Source organism: Cricetulus griseus, chromosome 5 (genome assembly GCF_003668045.3).
Source record: "Cricetulus griseus strain 17A/GY chromosome 5, alternate assembly CriGri-PICRH-1.0, whole genome shotgun sequence".
Lineage (NCBI taxonomy): Eukaryota > Metazoa > Chordata > Mammalia > Rodentia > Cricetidae > Cricetulus > Cricetulus griseus.
The window spans coordinates 21,511,275-21,531,423 of NC_048598.1; the positions used below are offsets into that span (position 1 = coordinate 21,511,275).

The 20,149-nt window shown below is 50.0% G+C and overlaps 1 protein-coding gene across 2 annotated transcripts; it reads right to left on the reverse strand.

Moving 5' to 3' along the window:
• Positions 1 to 398: 398 nt before the first annotated feature.
• Positions 399 to 16,938, reverse strand: Nectin4 (nectin cell adhesion molecule 4). Of its 2 annotated transcripts, XM_027418989.2 has the most exons (9): positions 16,863 to 16,938; positions 7,322 to 7,681; positions 4,746 to 5,036; positions 3,468 to 3,588; positions 2,365 to 2,513; positions 1,966 to 2,119; positions 1,474 to 1,549; positions 977 to 1,051; positions 399 to 623 (listed from the first exon to the last, which is right to left on the reverse strand). In XM_027418989.2, exons 1-9 carry the CDS (start codon positions 16,936 to 16,938, stop codon positions 399 to 401), a joined length of 1,527 nt encoding a protein of 508 aa, XP_027274790.1. The 2 variants fall into 2 exon arrangements, with proteins under 2 accessions (XP_027274790.1, XP_027274791.1); XM_027418990.2 differs by lacking the exon at positions 977 to 1,051.
• Between the last annotated feature and the right edge of the window lie 3,211 nt (positions 16,939 to 20,149).

The window sequence follows — 20,149 nt, forward strand, 5'->3', positions numbered from 1 at the left end:
ACAGGCCACACCCAAGCACTGTTCTGCACACAGCCACAAATCCTGTGGCACATACACCATTCACGTGGGCTCTTAACATGACGGCACAATGCACACCGTATGCCATGGATAGTCACCCCTCCATGCACACACAAAGTGCCATGAATGCACACACACACACACACACACACACAGAGAGAGAGAGAGAGAGAGAGAGAGAGAGAGAGAATGACCTACACACAATGGTGGGAGGCACTCAACCAGTGGAGCCCTCCTGATGAACAGAAGGATTGGAGGTAAAAGTGGAGCAGTCAGTGGGGTGGGAAGTATCTGCAGGCATACTAAGGAGGGGTCCCCTAAGAAGAGTTGAAATCCCCCATGGAAGCAGAAGAGATCAGGCCCGGGGAGGCCAACCAGGGTCAGACCAGGTGCCCTCGCCCATTGATGTAGATGCCATTGCCTGTGGGTTTGGCCCTCAGGGTCCCATTCTCCTGAACAAAATGGTTCATGGCCTGTTTGATGCCTTCATCCTGATCATCCTCTTCTTCTGTCCGCCCAGAGCCTGGAGACAGTAGTTCAGTCTGTGTTTCAATCTCTCTCACTGTGGTCAATGTGGAGTAGCTACGGCCCTCTGGCTCTTCACTCTGGAGACCAAGGGCAGAGGATAAGTCAGGAGTGGAGATCAAGCAGGCAGACACAGTAGGGAAGGGCTGGGGGGTGTTGGGGTCAGAGGTCAGGTAAAGCATGGATAATGGCTATCCCAGAGGCATGGCACGGGGCTTGGAAATTTGGGGGTGGGGAGGGCAAGCATGAGGGCAAGCACACATAGGGATGGGGAGACGGAGAACAAAGGCATAGCAGAAATGGGGGCAGGGATCGCATGTGAGCCAGGGACGATGCAGGGACTGGTGTAGGGGCTGCTGTCACACCACGTCTGGGGCCAGGAGAGGGGCCTGAAGAGAGTCTTGGGGACACCGGTGGGGCCGGGGGGCCTCACCATCACAGAGCAGCTACTGTTGTCCTTGAGACTATCAGGGTGGCCCTCGGCTCTCAGCCCTACACTCTCCTCCGGCTGCAGGGGCCCAGACATAGGGGAGGAGTTAGAAGAAAGCTCCGCCTCCTCCCCTTAGCCTCTTCGCCTCCGTCCTTCACCAGCCTCCTCCCTGATCACCTTTCCCCCAACCCATAGGTCCGTGTGTCTCTGACACAGTCATCTTCCTTCCCTCATTGACTCCCCCAAACCCACCCTGCAACCAGCACGGGTGGTGGATTCCTAGAGCAGCCCCCAACCCAGTGCTAAAAGGGCCTTGCATGGAAGAGTCCCAGCAGCCCCAAAGCATCTATCCCCGGCTAATGGCCCAGCCTCGGCTCAGCTCCAGCTGTGAGTAAGCAGCCAGACCTGGGATAGGGCTACGTTCCTATCTACAGAGGCACTCAGAGCCAAGCAAACCTGTGTGCCCACGCCCCACACATGCACCCAACCTTAGCACACACCTGGCTCCTCGGGTCCGTGTGATGAGAATGCAGCCTCCGGATGGAGTTCTCCCTGGTCAAAGTCAGCTCCTCCTCACTGGGAAAGACATCTCCTTGTCAGGAACTGAGAGCAGCGACAGCCTCCTAAGGTGAGTCTAGCCTGGCTGAGCCTGAGTACCATGGCTGGAGGGTACAATTGCCAAACTCTGTCTGCAACCGAGTATGTGGTTGCAGATAACCATGTGGCTAGAAAGCATGGGTGTGCCACATAGCGCATAGTATGCATAGTAGATGATACCTGGGGAATATGAATTTGTGCTTCTCTCAGGCGTATGCCTGGACCACCCAGCTGTGGTCCAGGTCCCAGGCTTTCCTCACTTTCCCAAAGACATTGCCCAACTCTGGTGAGCAAGCTGTCCAGTTATTAAGCTACCCAGTCTCCTTTCACTTCCGGCTTCATTCCTCTTTGTTCTCAGCTCAGTTCCCACCCCACTCAGTGCAGCCAGGACTCACTATTTCTGGGTCATCTGCTGTGCTTTTCGTCGATGGTATCGGGACATGAGTATCACCACCACCACCAGGAGGCAGAACAAGAGCGCAGCAATCACACCCACGACCACCACTGAGGCCGACACTAGATCCACTTGTTTTCCTGGATCTTGAGGGTCTGCAGGAGACAGGTCAGTGTCTGAGACGTATGCCCAGATCCTTTCTGGATCCACCGCAGACCCCATTGCTACCCAAATGTTATCCTCACAGAACACATCCACGGCTACCTACTCAGCTTAAGTGCACGCTCCATCATCCCCAAAGACATTCTTTGCCATTTCTCTCTCCGTCTTGCTTCCCGTTGCCCACCCCCAGCTCAGGATTCAGCATCCCCATCTTTGCTCCCCCAACCACCGTGCTTACCAAGAACTTCCACGGTGACCTGAGAATCCCTCGAAGAAAGTTCATTGCTGACGTGGCAGACATAGACACCACTGTGCTCCGGAGTCAGCGCTGGAAAGCCCAGAGTGTCCCCTTTCACTCGAACTCCACTAGGCAGAGGTCCATCCAGCCTGAAGGACAGGGAAGCTGAAGGGTGCTGGCTGGGGCAGGCTAAGGCTGCCACCACCCAACGTGCCCAGGCAGCTCTTCATCCCCCTCCCCCATGACGTCATCCAGAGCCTCGGGCTGTTCCCACGGTGCCCCTCCCTACCCTAGGCAGGTCTAGGCAGAGGCCCTTTCTCCCTGCCGCCCAGCCTGACCCGGGCACCCCCACACACACTTGGGGAAGATCCACACGCGTGCCATCCCACAAGCTCCCACAGGCATCACGTCATCCAGCACCAGGTAGCAGGTATACAGGCTACAAAGTCCACACAACAGGACACTCCACTCCTAGCGGGGCTCAGAGGTACCTGGAAACTGGGGCTGCGTGCTCCAACACTATGATATTGCATGGTGGAGTAAACAAACCTAGCCCCAGGTGCCAGGCCACATGTACGGTTCATATGTCCATGTCTAAGAACATGCTTATCATCGGCTCACATACATGGATATCCTACCCCTTTGCAATTCTCTGGGGAGGGGGGAAGTCAAGAACTCTTGAAGGAGCTGGTGGAGGGAATGGCTGTTTCTGAGATGCTGACAATAGTTTTAAGGAGTGTTGGCACAGTAGCAGTCAGTAGAGTCGACTGTCTTTGTCTCACACACTTTTAGCACTCAGAAATACATAAAAGATGGATGTTTAATATAGTTTGAAGTTATTTAAATTTCATAGTTTAAAGTTAGTTTAAGAAAAAAAAAGTCAAAAAGATATATCTACACATCCCCTATGGTAACCACACAATCCCTTGAACAAGCCAGTACTATTTGCTGACTATGCATATTTTTACATTGGTTTGAACATGTGCCCCAGCTCATCTAGTGTTCAGAATATGTGGCCCTAGCTCCTAATGAGTTCATCCTGGTCCTGAAAAGGAAATGGTGCTAGTCCCACAGTAGGCCTTTCTCCAGGCACAGGCCCTTACCTTGTCCAGTTATATGAGGGAGGGGGCTGTCCTTCACTCAGGCATTTGAGTGTAGCTCCTTCTCGGCCAACATGCCATAAGTTTTGGTCCTCAAGGCCCCTCACAGAGGCCTCCGCAAGGACTGGAATGGGAGGAGGGAGGAGGAAGATGAGAAGATGCCTTAATCCATGATTCTTTGAAGACCTTCTGGCCCTACTGGAACAGCCTCTACCTACACCCACAGCTCCTGGCCACATTGGGGGGGGGGCACCCCATCAGAGGTGTGAGCCAGCGAGTCCCCCTTGGGGTAATGGAGTTTCACACTCTTTCTTATCTCCTATGACACTAGCATAGTGCTACTCACAGAGCAGGTGCTCAGTAAATGCCTAACAACCCACCAGTTTGTTCATTTCCTAACAAACATTTGTCGATTTCTTACTTTGTTTTGTTTGTTTGTTTGGGTTTTTTGAGACAGGGTTTCTCTGTAGCTTTGGAGCCTGTCCTGGAACTCACTCTGTAGACCAGGCTGGTCTCGAACTCACAGAGATCCTCCTACCTCTGCCTCCTGAGTGCTGGGATTAAAGGCGTGAGACACCACTACCTGGCCCGATTTCCTGTTTTGTGCCAAACGGTAATGTAATCTGAGCTTTGAAGTCTAAAGCTGGGAACACACTATCATTTACTCTGAACCCTTGTAGGATTTAAAATCTGTGAGATGCTTTGCATTCACATATGCTAATTCTCATCGAAATTCTGTAAAGTTGGTATAATTACACTCATTTGCTGGTGAAGAAAATGAAGTCTAACAAGACTAATTAACTATTGGTAAATAGCAGAGTGGGGCCTTGTCCCAAGGCTGTCTCTAAACCCTAAACTGTATATTTTGCAAACTTCAATTCCATATTTATATTCTGTCCTCCCATCAACTCTGTAAAAATAAGGCAGTCTTTTCTATAAAGCTCACAGAGATACCAGGTAGCATTGGCACACGCCTTTAATCCCAGCACTCAGGAGGCAGAGGCAGGTGGATCTCTGTGAGTTCAAGGCCAGCCTGGTCTCCAGAGTATATTCCAGGATTACACAGAGAAACCCTGTTTCAAAACAAAACAAAACAAATACCAAACAAACAAACAAAAGCTCACAGAGACCACAGTGATTTTCCCAGGATATCTAGGTTGGCTCCCAAGTCATCTGCTTTTGGATTAGACTGTGGACTCCAAGACTCAGATTCAAGGTCACAGTGTCTTAGCACTATTTTCAGAATGTAGGGACATCTTACCCATATATCCCAATACTCACAGGCCACTTGGAGGGTGTGGGTGATCCTCCGGTCCTGGAGCAGGCCAGGGTGAGACACCACACAGGTCAGTGGCTGCCCATTCATGCTTCGGCTAGGCACCAGGTGAAACTCGGAAGTGACGGCTGCTGATCTGGAGTGCTTGAAGGAGCGGCTGGACTGTGTGCCTTTGACCTCTGTGTCCCAGGTCACACTGGGAGCTGGGCTGCCCTCAGCAGTGCAAGAGGCTGCCAACGTCAGGCCCTGACCCTCTTCTAGTGGTGGACCAGGATTCAGTGAAGGCAGGGGAGGCACTGTGGGGAGGGGAGAGGTGTGTGAAAGAGGAGCACAATGCCTGTCAGGAGGCCTCCCTCAGTCTTACCCAGCTGCAAACTTCAGTTCCCTTCTCTCTCTCTCTCTCTCTCTCTCTCTCTCTCTCTCTCTCTCTCTTTATTATGTATACAATGTTCTGTCTGCATGTATACCTGCAGGCCAGACAAGGGAACCAGATCTCATTACAGATGGTTGTGGGCCACCATGTGGTTGCTGGGATTTGAACTCAGGACCTCTGGAAGACCAGCTAGTGTTCTTAACCACTGAGCCATCTCTCCAGCCTGCGCCTCCCCTTTCCTTATCTTACCAATAAAAGTGCCAGATCAATGCTGTAATTTCAAGTGTCTTTACATCTTTTTCACTCTTGGAATTTTTTACAATGTGAATAGGTCATTTTTTTGTTTTTGTTTTTTGAAGCAGGCTTTCTCTTTGTAACAGCTCTGGCTGCCCTGGAACTCACTCTGTAGACCAGACTGTCCTCAAAGGCACAGAGATCTGGCTGAGAACCACCTGCCTTTGCCTCCCAAGTGCTGAGATTGAAGGCATGTGCCACCACAGCCCAGCATAAGTCATTTTTTAAAAAAATAAAAATAATTTTAGAACTAATTGGATACTATCTATGTAATAATAACAATCATAATCACTACTTACTACGTGTCAACTATTATGCTAAATACTTTGCATACATTATCTCATTTAATTCTGCCAACAAACTAGTGAGGTGGGTATTATTATGCCTGTTCTTCAGATGAGAAACCAAAGCTCAGGGAGGGTCAGTGATTTGTTCCAGGTCCTCAGCTCTTAAGTGACAAAGCCTAGAGTCACAGATTTTCTTTTGGGGTGTGTGTGCTGGCCTCAAATTCTCCATCCTCCTGACTCAGCTTCTGGAGCAGTGTAAGTATAGATATGTATCACTAAGCCAGCTTTTTTTTTTACACTCAGATTTTGTTTTGTTTTTTTTCCCTCCAAGACTTATGTTACTGACTTCTACCCAAAGCAAAACCATGAAGACTTTTATTTCTAGCTTCAAAAAAGGCCCAAAGCACAAAACTGAAAAGAGAACTTGACCATAGATCCAGGGTAACCTGCTCACATGGTCTCAGAATGTGGTCTTAGACCACATTCACTGAAGGCCCAGTCAAGAACTGTATTAACCCCTTGCTCACAGATAACCACATCACAGCTGCACCCTCCACATTTTAAAACCATAGAACCTAGGATGGTGAAGGAAGCTTTGCGTTGGTGTCTTTCACAGAATCAGTTAAGTGCAGCTTGGAAAGGGGGGGTTTGTTCTGTTTTGTTTTTTGAGACAGGATTTCACTGTGTGGCTTTGGAGGCTGGCCTGGAATTAGCTCTCATAGATCAGGCTGGTCTCAAACTCACAGAGATCCGCCTGCCTCTGCCTCCCAAGTGCTGAGATTATAGGCGTGTGCCACCACCTCCTGGCCCGAAAGGGGGATTTAAGTAGAGTCTGGTTAAGGTTCTCCACTCTTTAAAAAACTGTTCAGAAGAACAAGCCCATGTTCCAAAAGCACAAAGGTGCAGAGTGAAATTCGGGCCATCAGAAGGACAAGCTTTCTTTCCTTTTTAAAGATTTTAAAATTTTATTTATTTATTATGTATACAACATTCTGCCTCCACGTATGCTTACAGGCCAGAAGAGAGCACCAGATCTCATTACGGATGGTTGTGAGCCACCATGTGGTTGCTGGGAATTGAACTCAGGACCTCTGGAAGAGCAGCCAGTGCTCTTAACCTCTGAGACATCTCTCCAGCCCCCTTGTTTTTGTTTTTGTTTTGTTTTTTTTTCGAGACAGGGTTTCTCTGTGACTTTGGAGGCTGTCCTGGAACTAGCTCTTGTATACCAGGCTGGTCTCGAACCCACAGAGATCCATTATTCCCCAGTTCTTTTTTGGAGAGAATTTATGAATTGAGTGGGAGGTGCGGGATAATCCTCCCTCGCCCCTACAGGGCCTTATCTTTTATTTATTTTTTAAAGATTTATTTATTTATTATGTATCCCTGCAAGTCAGAAGAAGGCACCAGATCTCATTATAGACGGTTGTGAGGCATCATGTGGTTGCTAGGAATTGAACCTCTGGAAAACCAGCTAGTGTTCTTAACTACTGAGCTATCTCTCCAGCCCCGGTCCTTATCTTTTATATCTGCCTATTCTGCCTCTGCCCTATAGTTCTCTTCAGTCTTATCCTGCACCCACCCACCCACCCACCACGAATCCTGATCATGCCCAGCTGGTCCTACTTACCCAGAACACGGAGCCGCATCCGTGCCTGGAAGCTACCGGCTGGGAAGGTGCTGACTCTGCACTCGTACTCGCCCTCATCTGCTTGCACAGCGTTGCGCAGGAGCACAGAGCCGTCCAGAGGGTCTCGTGGGGGCGGTGGTTGCTCCACGCGGTCCTCATAGGCGGGGCTCACATGAAGCCCGTATTTGGAGTGCAGTAAGGCCAGCTCCCGGGTGCCTTCGTTTGGGTCCACCCGAGCCCATGCCACTTGCCCCACCTGCTCATCCGGATCCCCTCGGTAGAAGCAGGGCAATTTTGCATCCTGGCCCAACACCACGGTCACTAAGTCGGAGGTCTCCAGCTCACCCGCCGGGCATCGTCCTGCAGGGGGCAGACAGAAGCAGTCAGAATGAGGGGGACTGCCAGGACCTAGGGCACGCAATCAAAATGATAATGACAGCAAAGGCAGCCGGAACTCCTGGAGCGTTTGTGCTTGCAAAGCACATCCAATCCATTACCTCATTAGATCCACACACCATTCCCAAGAGGTAGGCGTTATTATCGCCATTTAACAGAGGAGGAAACTGAGATCCAAAGGGAAGTGGCTTGCCTAAGGCCACACAGATGATTTATGGAAGACTCACCCTTTTGCAGCCTGGGATTCTATTTGAGCAAAGAAACTATATCAGGACCAGAGACGTAGCTCTGGCCCTCAAGGAGCTCACAACCTTTCAGGAAATGGGATCTCTGCACATAGAACCAGGAAACTAAGGACAAATTTCACAGGAGGCTCAACCTGCCAAGCGGGTAAAAGTAAAAGTGAACCCTCTTGGAAAGAATGGTGAGGAGCAACTGAAAAGGTTCAGACGTTTGGTGCCTGGAGTGAGGCATTTTGGGAGTGTCAGGTCCATCCTGACAGGCCCTTGGGAACATTTTTCACATGGCTTGAAGATGAGAGACCTGGATTCCCAGAGAGAAGGAGGTATTCAATGTGGGAGGAATGGCATGAACTGAGGTTTAGGGGCAGGAACCAGCAAGTCACTGAAGACAGAAAGGGCCCCCAGGTCAGGGCCCTGGAGAGATGAGGTCAGGGCAGGCACACAGCAATTGTGTCAGAATGTTGAGACAGAATCAGACGACCAGGGATGAAGGACTAGTGTTTTGGTAATCGATGAGCAGCTGTACAAAGCATTTGGAAATTTTGAAATCAGATAGGTCCATTACATAACCTCATTGGCAAATAAAGATCCATTTCCTGCCCTCTTGGAACCTGAGGACTGTTTTGGGGGAAGAAATAGAAATACAAATGGTAGACATCTATCTGTCTGTCTGTCTGTCTATCTATCTATTTATCCATCCATCTATCTGTCATCTAACTACTAACAGATAGGTATGGAATCATGCAATGACAATTACTTTTTCCTCTATCTCTCTTTCCTCCTCCTCCTCTTTATTTTTAAGACAGGGTCTAACTATGCAGCCTGCCGGGCTGGCTGCAAACTCACTGTTCTTCGTCAGCCTTCAGAATGCTTGGATTACTGGATGCACCACCACACCTGACTTGCAATGGTGGTTTCTGACTTAGTGTTTGGTGGTTTGTTGTCGGTTGTTTGAGGCATGTGAGAGTCATAGGGAGGGCTTGCTTCATGTAAGAGTTGGGTGGAATCAGGAGGCCCAGGAGACCTAGAAAGGCATTGTGGATACAAGAGCAAGGTAAGCAAACACTAGGAAGTAGAGAGGCTGGCTGCTGGTTCAGGAAGCAAAGAGAAGAGGACCCAACCTAAGGGAGGGTGTGTGTGTGTGTGTGTGTGTGTGTTGAGCAGCAGTGGAAAATATAGCTGGGGTAGGGTGGGTCCAAATATCCCAGGACTGCCATGCCAGGAAAAGGAATTCAAATTTGGTCAAGAGGAAATGGAGTCACCAAAGCCTCTCTAGCTAGCAAGTGGCATGAAGCAGGTGACAACATGAAGTCTGACCAGAAAACAGGTCATGGAAAGAGACCGAGGCAGAGACCATGAGGCTGTAGCCATATCCCTGGCAAGGTGGTACTGGGCAGATAAAAGGGGACATTTGGTGAGGATTTGGTCACTGACTGGAGATAGGTGATGATCAGGAAAGACTCAAAGATGACTGGATGTTTGCAACGAGTAACTTATAAAGGAGGTTGGACCTGGGAATGCTTATGGTTATGAAAAAATAAACAATACCCAGGGCCAAGGGCTGGGCCAAGGCAGGAGAGCACTCTGGGATGGCAAGAACTCCAACTCAGAACATCCAACTGTTTCTAATCCCTGCCTCTAACGTACCCCACACACCCTGTTGTCTGTCACCTTTGCTCACACTATACCCCTGCCTGGAATGCCCTCCTCCCTGTGTCTGGTTGCTCCTACTCATCACTGTCTGGAGCACTCCTACTCATGCCTTAGGACTCTGCTTAGGCATCATTTCCTCCTGAGTCCTCCCTCCCTTCCCCCACCTCAAGCAGCTTCTTTGGGTGCCCTGCCCTTGCTTCCCTAGCTCTCTGCTTTAACCCTTTAGCCTATATATCAGGCTTTCAGTTTTCTCGCTCTCCTTCTCCAAGGCATTGAGCTCCATAAGAGTCAAACGAGGGTCATGTATCACATAGCAAAAACATGGTTTCTGATTCTATACTCAGTCAGTGGTATGTGGCCTCCTTCCTGTCACATAATTGGACCTTGATGAATGTTTATTCACTGACATGAATGAATGAATGAATGAATGAATGAATGAATGAAACCAGGCATGGTAGCCCACACCTCCTAGTTCCAACACTTGGGAAGGCTCAAGCAAGAAGATTTGGGGTTCAAGGTCATCCTGGGCAAGAGGGAGACAATATCTCAATCCCCCACCTCTCAAAAAACAAAAAAAATATGCAAACGAGTGAGCAGATGCATGGAAGAGACAGGCAACAGGAAGAAAGTATAATCAAGAGGAATGTACAGTCCCTTAGTTGGACTACGCAGGGAAAGCGTTGTCATGGCAACCTTGGAGTGGGGCTTCACTGTCTGGGTTCACTGCCAAGGGAAGTATCTCTGGACCAGGCGAAGGAGGAAGGGGATGGAGATGGGCAGACTGCAGTGAGGAAATGGAGCATGGAGCAGGGCCGAGAGGGTCCCAGGGAAACAAGCCAGTGGTCTCGTGGCCCTGACAGGAGGAGCAGAGGGAAGGATGCTGCTTCTGGGAGTTGGGAGGGCCCCAGGCCGACGGGACAGACCTGCAGGGCCAGATACCAGGGCCTGACCTGCCTAAGCTGACACTGGTCCCACCCAGCCCAGCCTGGGAGTCCAGCTAACCACTTGCACCCCTCCCAGGTACCTCCTCCTAGCACTAAAGGGAGTAAGGTTGTCAAAGAAGGCTGGGGGTGGGGTGCAATATAGGCCCTTCAGCTCACTCTGCTACAAAACACTGATGTAGATTTAAGTCACAATAATGTGGATGCAGGTCACAGGGACCCCAAGCCCTGTCCCACTAGGAGACACAATCCTTCCAAAGGCTATTTCTGTGACACCGTCACATCCGAGATTTCCACCCTTAGATTTTATTTATTTTTATTTTATGTGTATGAATGTTTTGCTTGCATATATGTATACTATGTGCTTGGTGCCCATGTAGGTTAGAAGAGGGTATCAGATGCCTTAGAAGAACTGGCGTTTCAGGTGGCTGTTAACTACCATGTGGGTGCTGGGAATTGAACCCAGGTCCTCTGCAAGAACAAGTGCTCTTAACTGCCATATCTCAAGCTTATGTATTTCCATCCTCATCCCTACACTGGACCCCACCCTGCCTACAAATCACCCATATTTTGTCTCCCCAAATACCTCCTTAGGGCACAGTAAGACATGGGTACCCATCACATACTTGAGTCTCCATCCACAATGTCCCTAACCAGTGAATCCAAGATCCTCATCCTGAAGGTACAAGCCCCAGTTTTGCAGACTGAGGAACCCAGGAGAACAGGAAAGTTCCTTTGGAACTGTCCCTACAAAACCCACACTGTCTTACAGTCACTATTTAGTGGAAGTATCTCAGACTGAAAAATTCCCACTTCCAATGGCCTTCAGTTCATCTTCTAAATCAAAAGAGATGAGTTAAGAGAACTTGGGCCCAAGTATCCTTGTCCTGGGCTAAATGGACCCAAGAACCCAGGCTTCCAAGCCAGGGCAGGCCAGGATTGTCTCCTCCTCTCCCCCACCCAGTGCCTGCCTGGCGTCAGCATGATGATGTCACCAGACAGAAAGAGACACACCGCCTGCCTGGTGAGGTCACCTTATGGGCATGTAGTAGCCAGGCCAGGCCAAGCCCACAGACCCTTCTACTGCTGCATATTGTTTGCTGAGGCTGGGGGCCTCTAGTTTCTCGGGCACTCCTCCTCCTCCCAACTCTCCCCACCCCTCCTCTCAAGGAGCACCAGGACGCTGGTCAGGAGCCTTAGTGACTCAGAAGCTGCCACACAGCAGCAGGCCTAGCCACAGCCACCACCACCTTGCGCAAGGGAGAGAACAGGCCCAACTGGCCAGACAGGATCCCTGCCCTCAGCCTCCCCCACCCCTGGCCAGGCCCCCTCAGGCCTCTTTGGGGCCCTGCCCTTTGTGTACCCCGCCCGCTCCCAGACGGGTCCTCCATTCCTGGCTTGGGCTAGCTGGCTACACCCTACTCTATTCCTTGGCTCCAACTTTCCTTTCTGTGTAAGGCTAGGCCTCTGAGCTCAAAAGGGGAAACTGAGGCTGACCCTTGCAGATACTCAGCCATAGCAACATGTTTGAGAGCAACATCTTTTCTCTCGAGGGACTTTTCTCCATCAGCATCTTCTGCTGGTGCATAAAAGAATATACACACATAGGGGTACTAGGGGTGTCTGTGTGACAAAGTCAATAACTCCTGAGTCTTTTGTGTCTGAATGTCTGGTATCTTTGGATGAGGGCTAGGCCACTTTTTCTAGTTCGTCTGCATATGAAGCTATTTTCTTGCAAGAACTTCATACACATATGTGCTCACATCTCTGTTCAGGGAAATACACACCCTAACTTTTCTATACCCAGAGGGGAGAACTATGTGTTAGCATGTGAACATATATGCATGCACCATTACACACGCATCTCACCCTCTGAACGCACAGTCCACATTCGGTCCTGGGGAACTCCACACACATAGTAAATATTTTGATATCGTTTATCTTGGCTTCCATTTGTTTGGCTCAGCCGCCTTTGGTCAGCGTGTAGCTCTGGGCTTCTGCCCATTCTAATGTTGCCCCTGGCATCCCTCCCCATCTCACCCCAAGACTTCAGGGCAGATTCATCTCAGGCACACGGTGGAGGTAACCAGAGATGAGGTCACCATTCCTCCAGGTGATGGGAAATTGCCACCAAGCCTCCCTGACAAACAAAACAAAGGTTCCCTCTCTCTTGCTCTTTGGGTTCCTACAAAGAGACTCCCACCCTTTTTACCCCCTATGGCCACACCCCTGGGCCCCCCAGTACTTCTGGCCCCTCAAGCAGAGATTCTTCCCTGGGAATCACTGTCAGGACTTTGCTGCTTGCCACCACCAGAAAAACCAGCTCTGGCTCTAGGCCTGGGGTAAGAGCTGTCTGGTGCAGGTTTGGTGGGAAGCAGCTGGGGGGGGGGCTGCCTGAGGCTAGGGGGAGGGGTCCAAGCTGTCTAGGGTCTCATTCTTTTTTGTTAACTCTTGCCTCCCTTCCCCAGCCTCACCAGAGAGGGTTGGCATGAGTGTGTTAGTCTGAGGCAAGAAAAGGCATGAGAGGGAAGCATCTAGACTCCCCATCCACCCAGGACAGGTGACAAACAAAGCAAAGCCATTTTGGTCCTTCCCTGCCCATAACCTTGGCCTTAGAATTGAGGAACTTTGGAAACCAAAAACTTTCCCTCCGCCTTCACCCACCTCCCTCCCTCACCCCCCACTTTTCCTAAGCCCCCCAGCTTAACGAGAGCTTCCCAAGCTGGGCAAAGCGCCCACCCACAGATTAAGGGGGGGGGAGCACACAAGTAACAGAGGGAAAGAACAATGGGGAGGACGGTCCATGAGGCAGCCGACTCTGCCTTAGACACAGCTCTCAGCACAGATAAGTCCCCTAAACCCCCCGGAGCCAGAGTCTGAGCCCTGCTGAGTCACCACTGTGGGTGGGAGACCTAGAATTCAACTTCTCTCAAACTCCCGAGACCTAGCCTCCCCCCAAATTCTGCCTACCCCCTCCGCCACTGTGGCTAGCTCTGCCTCATTCCAATCACAGCCTCAACCTTAGCCTTCAGAACAGTTGTAGAGAGACATGCTGGGGGTGGGGGTGGCGTAGAAAGCCATGGGAACAGCTCCTCAGACCACAGGCACCATGTTAGTGCCTGTTCCAGTGAAAGAATGGAGTATGGTACCCCATTCCCCTCCAGAAAGCAGGTGGGGTGAGTCCCCATTTAAAACTTCGTTGCTTTAGATTCTGTGCCCTGACCTAGACCCCAAAGTTCCTCTACTCTCTCTCTCTCTGTGCTCCTGACTCAGTTTCCCACTTTTCACTTCATCCCCTCTTTGCCTCATCTTTTTGATCAGTGTAAGTGTTGGAGAGCAGATTATGTAGGATTCTCTCCTTACAGGGCTTGTTCCCCTCTGGCTGGTGCCCATTCGCTTTGCCAGAGGACCCCCGGATTCTGAGGTTATTATGCTCTAGAAGATGGCACTGTGTACCCTAGACTCCTCACTGCCGTCTCTGTAGTTGGGATCTCTCTAACCCAGCCTGTGCACCACCACAAAACACTAGAATGGAACCAGGGTCATTGAGGCCAAGGGCTTCCCTGGGATTCTCCTAGTTCTCTACATTTGGGCGGGGAAGCAAACCTCCCTTTCTGGCTTCTCTGGGTTGGGGTAGGTCCTACAGGAAAGGGCCTGCCCACCTCTGTCATCATGAGTAGAAAAGCAGAGATGGGGCCCCTCCCTTTCTAGGAAATTCATCTCAACAGAAAGTTTATTCTAACCTTCAGAAGACAGAGTTTAGAACTTATAGAACAGCTTACTCCCAGGCCCTGCAGGATCCCAGGAGTTAGAGACTGGGATCCTATTGGAAAGCAGTTTGCAGATTCAGGCCCCTCAGCCCCAGGGCAAAAGATGGGGGAGGGAGGAGGGATGGGACCTCACCCGGAAACTCATCCCATTAAGGAGAAACAAAGAGCTGTGGTGTTGGAGGCGCCTCCCAAGCCCGGGCTCCTCTCCCTGTCAGGGGTGGGGCGGGGCCCTAGGGCTCAGTGCTCTAATGGCCCTGGAGTTGGGGGGCAGGTGTCACTTTGCAGTTGGGCCAGGAAGGCTGTGTCCTTGGGTCCTTTCAGCCAGCCACAGGGAGACTGATCAATTCTTCCAACACCACAAACACCCACTTCAAGCTGGGCAATCAATCACAGAGGCCTACTATTTCAGAGTTCAGAAGGTCTGCAGAGACCATCCAGTCCTTCTCGGTCTCCTCAAGTAGTCTCTCAGCTGTTCAAAATACCTAACAAATTAATGGAAGAAATGGGATCAGAACTCAAGGCTCCTGATTTCCCAATCTGAGGGGTGTTTGGAGACAAAAATTGGTCTAGGTTCCTAGGGCCATTAGGGAGATGCCTACACATACACAAAGGAGAACCAGAACCAGGAGTGGAGGGGATGAGGCTGTCTAGTTCTTGAGCTGTGATGCCGTAGTCCAAGTTTCCAGGAATCCCTGGGAATAGCCTTTGTCTCTGTGCAGTTCATGGCAGCAGAAGTACAGTGACATCCAATCAGTTACTAGCTTCCTGGGCAATCCTGCAGCCAGCCTTTCTCCTTGGCATAGCTTCTCTCAGACCTCTGGGAAGTCTGGGGTAATTTTCTAGCCAGGAGTTCTTTCCCTCTTTTCTGGGCTTCTATTAGAAAGAACAGTTTGGCATCATGGAAAGGGAAGGCGGGGATAGTATCCTTACCATTGACTTGCCAACTTCTAGTGCCATAAGCACTCAACTATGCAGTTTTTTTCTTTTTTCAACAAAGTCAGGTGACCAAGACAGTAACCCTGGTTCTGCTTTTTACACTGAATAATCTTACAGATCTCACCTGCCTATCTGTTTCTCTCAGTTTTCCCATCTGTAAAATGAAAGAGTTCAAGTAGTGATCTCTTTGATCCTACCCAAGTCCTGAGACAGCATGACTCCATTCTTCAGGTGTGGGTAGATTCTACAGGAAAAGTGTCTGTTGGGTTCCCTGGCCAAGCAGGAGGCCCCACCCTCTCGGCTTAAACAAGTGAAAAGGGCTTTCTGGAAGATGGGAATTAAGAGCAGGGGTTGGGGGTAGGGGGTGGTGGTGGTGGCAGAGGTTAACGTTTAGAATCCTGAGATTAGAGAGTGGACTGCTGATCCTTCTGTTATAAGACCAGAGTGAGGACAACCTTGAATACTGCCAGTCCCCACATTTATGTCTAGTTTGCCTCTTGCTCTTCAGCTGAGATTGGGGGTGGGGAGAGAGAGTCACCCAGTGCTGCTGGACAATTGACAGTCCCTTGCTACTGTTTCTTGGGCTGAGGATCCTACTGTCCTCTGCAGACAGGGCCTTGTCTTTCTAAGGAAAAAGTTCTCAGTTACTCATTCTCCAATAACAGCCAATGGCATTCTACCGTGGTCTCGTTGTGTGCGTATTCTCTCTCTCTCTTGCCCTGAAAATGATACATTCCAATGATTTATATGTGTTCTGAACATATTAGGCAGGCAGAAAGTATAAGTGTTGTATAGGCATCCAACAGAGAAAAAGGAGAGGTAATAAATGAATAAAAGTGGGTCATTTCCCATCTAGAAGGCCCTTTACCTTCTAGCCTCCCCCTAATCCTGTAAGAAACACACACCATTATTCTCCACCTATTAGTGTGTGTACCAGGGAAGGAAAGGGACTAGAGTGACAAGAGTTTCTTGGCTTTCCTGTAATCCCTCAAGGAGCTCGTCAATCCTGCTGCTCAGAAAATTATCATGAGAGAAGAAGGAGACAGAAATGCCCACCCACTCTCCAGGCACCAGATGTCTGGCACCCTGTGAACACTGAGGCAGTTCTGAAGCCCAGTTGGTAGGCCACAAGGCCTTCTGGAAGCCCTGGGATGAACAGGGTCCTTGGTTCTTCCTTTCAGTCCACCTGCACTGTATGCATGCGTGCGTGTGTGTGTGTGTGTGTGTGTGTGTGTGTGTGTGTGTGTGTGTGTGTGTGTGTGAAGCAAGACTTTAGCAGAGGTAGTTAGGGACTGCAGACACCAGGGGCTTGTCCTTGGGGCAGAGAGGGGACTTGAAAAGAAAGAGCTACATTGAGTCTTCTGAGGGCACTGATGGCAAGTGGAAAGACCAGGAGAAAGAGATGGTCTCCTTCATCCAGAGTCCAAGGAAAGGGAATTTTTGTGTATGTGATGAGTCCGTGTGTGAATTTGTGTGCGTGCGTGCGTGCGTGCGTGCAAGTGTGTGTGTGTGTGTGTGTGTGTGTGTGTGTGTGTATTTGCGTGCCTGTCTCTGCCAGGTAGGGTTCAGAAGCAAGAGTACTGATGGTTCAGGCAAGTCCTACCTGTAAGCGATGCCAGGAACAGCAGCAGCAGCCAGGCTTCAGGGCCCCACATCTCGGCTCCCAGGGACAGGGGCATTGGCTGAAAGGCAGATCTGCCCAGTGACTCTGAAGTTCCACGGAGTTCTCCCTGGGAGCCGGTTCTGGAGCTGAGTAAAGCTTTGACCCAGAAGGCAGGAAGTCACGGAGTCCCCAGGCCCTGACGTACCTGCCTGTCCCACTTGGGTCTCCACTTAGGGGACCCAGGCCCCAGTTCTACCCACCCAGCCGTGGCTACCCCCAAGAAGCCGTGATCGGGAGCCCTGAGCTCCCCCAGAGCTGCTTCCCACGCCGTGGCCAACAACGAAGGCAGAAACCTGGGAACCTGCTAAGCAGGTCAGAACAGGTGCGTCTCCGGGGGCCGGGCCTGGCACAGAGAGGAGACTCCGCAGCCACCGCCCCCACGGCCTGGGCTAACTAATGGGCGCCAGGGAGGGAGGGAAGAAGGGAAGAATCTGGGTGCGGGCAGTGGGATCTCATCCGCAATAGGGGCTTTACCTGTGAGGGTATGAACGGTGCTATGACACGGAACCACTGGTAGGGGGTGGTACAAGGAGGCCTGGGTGTCTTAGAGAGGGAAGCAAGCCCCAGATGTGTGTGAAAAGGAACGAACCCCTCTCATATGACAGCCAGGTCAGCTGTTTCCTGGGGTCCTTGACAAGTTCCTCAAACTCCTAAAGGGCTCAGCTTTGGTGCCACGGAATTAGAGGAGAACTGAAGAGGTCCCTACCTCATCCTTCAGAAGGCCTAAATCAGCGAGAGACTTGCTAGATGATATAGTCAAGTTAGCCTAGTGGTTTTCTGGAAGCAGAAAGCTAATTCAGAAACCCCCTGAGAAAGAACTTCACAGATTTCTCCTGGTCCATCCCTGCACGGGAGAGGTCGAGGGACTGGCAGGGAGTTGGCCCTGTGGATTCCTGGTTTTCCTCTCAGAGCGCCCTCTCCACAACTTGACACCTGGCCAGGAGTTTTAAAAGTGCATTAGTACAGCCTGAGGAGGGGCTTTCCTTCTCTATGGTGTGTCCCCCCACCCATGGTCATGGGGAGGGTGATGAGCTTGAAGTTTGCAAGGACTGATTTCACTCTGTCCCTGCATCCTATAACACTTGTACTCCTCTGATCACATAGTTCCAGTTTGGGTGGATAACAGTAACCACCGAGGGACAGCTGGGGAGCCAGAAGAAGGGGTACACACCAAGAACCTGAAAGACAGAGGCAGACTGCAGTTTCAAAGGCAGGTAAAAGCCAGACATGCTGGTGCATATCTGTGAAGGTGAGCCCTGAGGAGGTGAAGGCAAGAGCATCAAGATTTCTCTTTTCTTTTCTTTTTTCTTTTTTCTTTTCTTTCTTTTTTTTTTTTTTTTTTTTTTTTTTTTTTTTTTTTTTTTTTTTTTGGTTTTTCAAGACAGGGTTTCTCCGTGGCTTTGGAGTCTATCCTGGAACTAGCTCTTGTAGACCAGGCTGGTCTCAAACTCACAGAGATCCGCCTGCCTCTGCCTCCCCAGTGCTGGGATTAAAGGTGTGCGCCACCAACACCCAGCTGAGCATCAAGATTTCTAAGACAGTTTTGGCTACATAGAGTTCTGAGTTATCCTGGGCTATTTGAGGATCTACCTCAAACAGCAACAACAACAATAATTTTTAAAAGGCACATACATGTGGAGATACACCTGGGGAAAGAAAATATAGAGGATACATAGATCTCATGTCCAGAAACACAGAAAGGAAGAATGAAGCATCAGTCATGGGGGAAGTTATTAATGAGGACTGTTTCCATCACTATTCCACCAACTCTACCTGTTCAGGGTTTTTGTTTGTTGTTTGTTTTTTAGGTGGAGGCCTAGAGCCAATGCCATGTGCATCTAAGCTCTGTTCCACGGAGCCATTTCCTCAGACCCCTTACCTGTCAATCTTGCTCATCTCTGAAACGGACCTCAAAGGCTACATCTCCCAAGAAGCCTTCTAAGCTCCTCCCACTTGAAATGAACCTTTCTTCTCTTCTTCCTCTGTTCTTGCCAGTCTCTTTATTATAGCTTGTGCACTCATAATTTGTGCACATCTTATCTCCTTAACTAAATTGTAAGCTTTGATTCAAGAGCCATTGATTGAGGCCTGTTCCATGACTGAGACTCAGTAGACTTGTTAAACTGAGGGAAAGGATAGCAGCTCTCCTCTGTGAAGTACTTGGAAGTCGGCCTTGTTTTATAATTTTGTCCAGTCAACCATGCTAGGACAGTTCACAACCCCTAATGGGAACTGAGTGTACTTTTTTTTTTTTTTTTTTTTTGGAAGTCCTGCATTTCTGAATTAATCAGCGTCAGTGTGGAGAATACGGGAGGAAGGGTCAGGTCAGTAGGCAGAGGTCTCAAATGATCATGTTACTATCCTGAACCTGGGCTGTAATCTGGCCTCTGATGCTGCCCATAGAGCAGACCCCTCTCTGGACCCCACCTCTCAGCAGTGATGGTGATAGTGACCTCTCCCTCAAGGGCTATTTCCTGCAGGTCAGAGGCAGATTCATGGGTCAGGCTGGTTGCCAAATCTCCTTAATTTCTCTCCACCTCCGCCTTGGCAAACCCCTTCCCCTCTTTAGGGCTCAGGTCCCCACCTATGCCAGGGGAACAGCCCCACCCCGATGCTGCTTTGAGATCCAGTGTGGCAGGGGTGGGGTAGGGCCAGGGGGATGGGAGGGGGAGCATCCTGTGTTATAATTATAATTATCACACTTTGGATCCTATCACATGCTTTCAGAGGAGCTCTTTCCTTCCCACGGATTCAACCCTCTAGGTACAGGAAATCACAGGAGAAACTGAGGCATGAGGGTGGGAAAGCAGCTAGATCACAAATTCAGTGTCCCATCTGCATTGGCATTTTCATTCACCATATACTCTTCCCCTCAAAGTGTTACCAGGCAGAATACCTTTGAGCCCCTGGATGGTGGGACCCTAAATCACTCACCCCAACTTTAGTCATAGGGAAGCCTGAAGGGAAACAGAACTCCTCTGAGGTGGAATTAAGGTAAGGAACACACCCACATCTTTATGGCTATGGCCAGGCCCTAGTAAACAACCTTAAAATGGGGGTTGCAGGTGCCACTAGCCAGAGAGAATAAGGTAGCATCCACACCTGTAAGTGAGGTAGGGATTTTTCTTTCCTCATCTAACAAATATTCATCTTCAAGTCTTCTCTATTTCCTCAGTCCCTTAGTCCTATAATGTCTCACGTGGACCACATTCCTGAGGAATATGCTT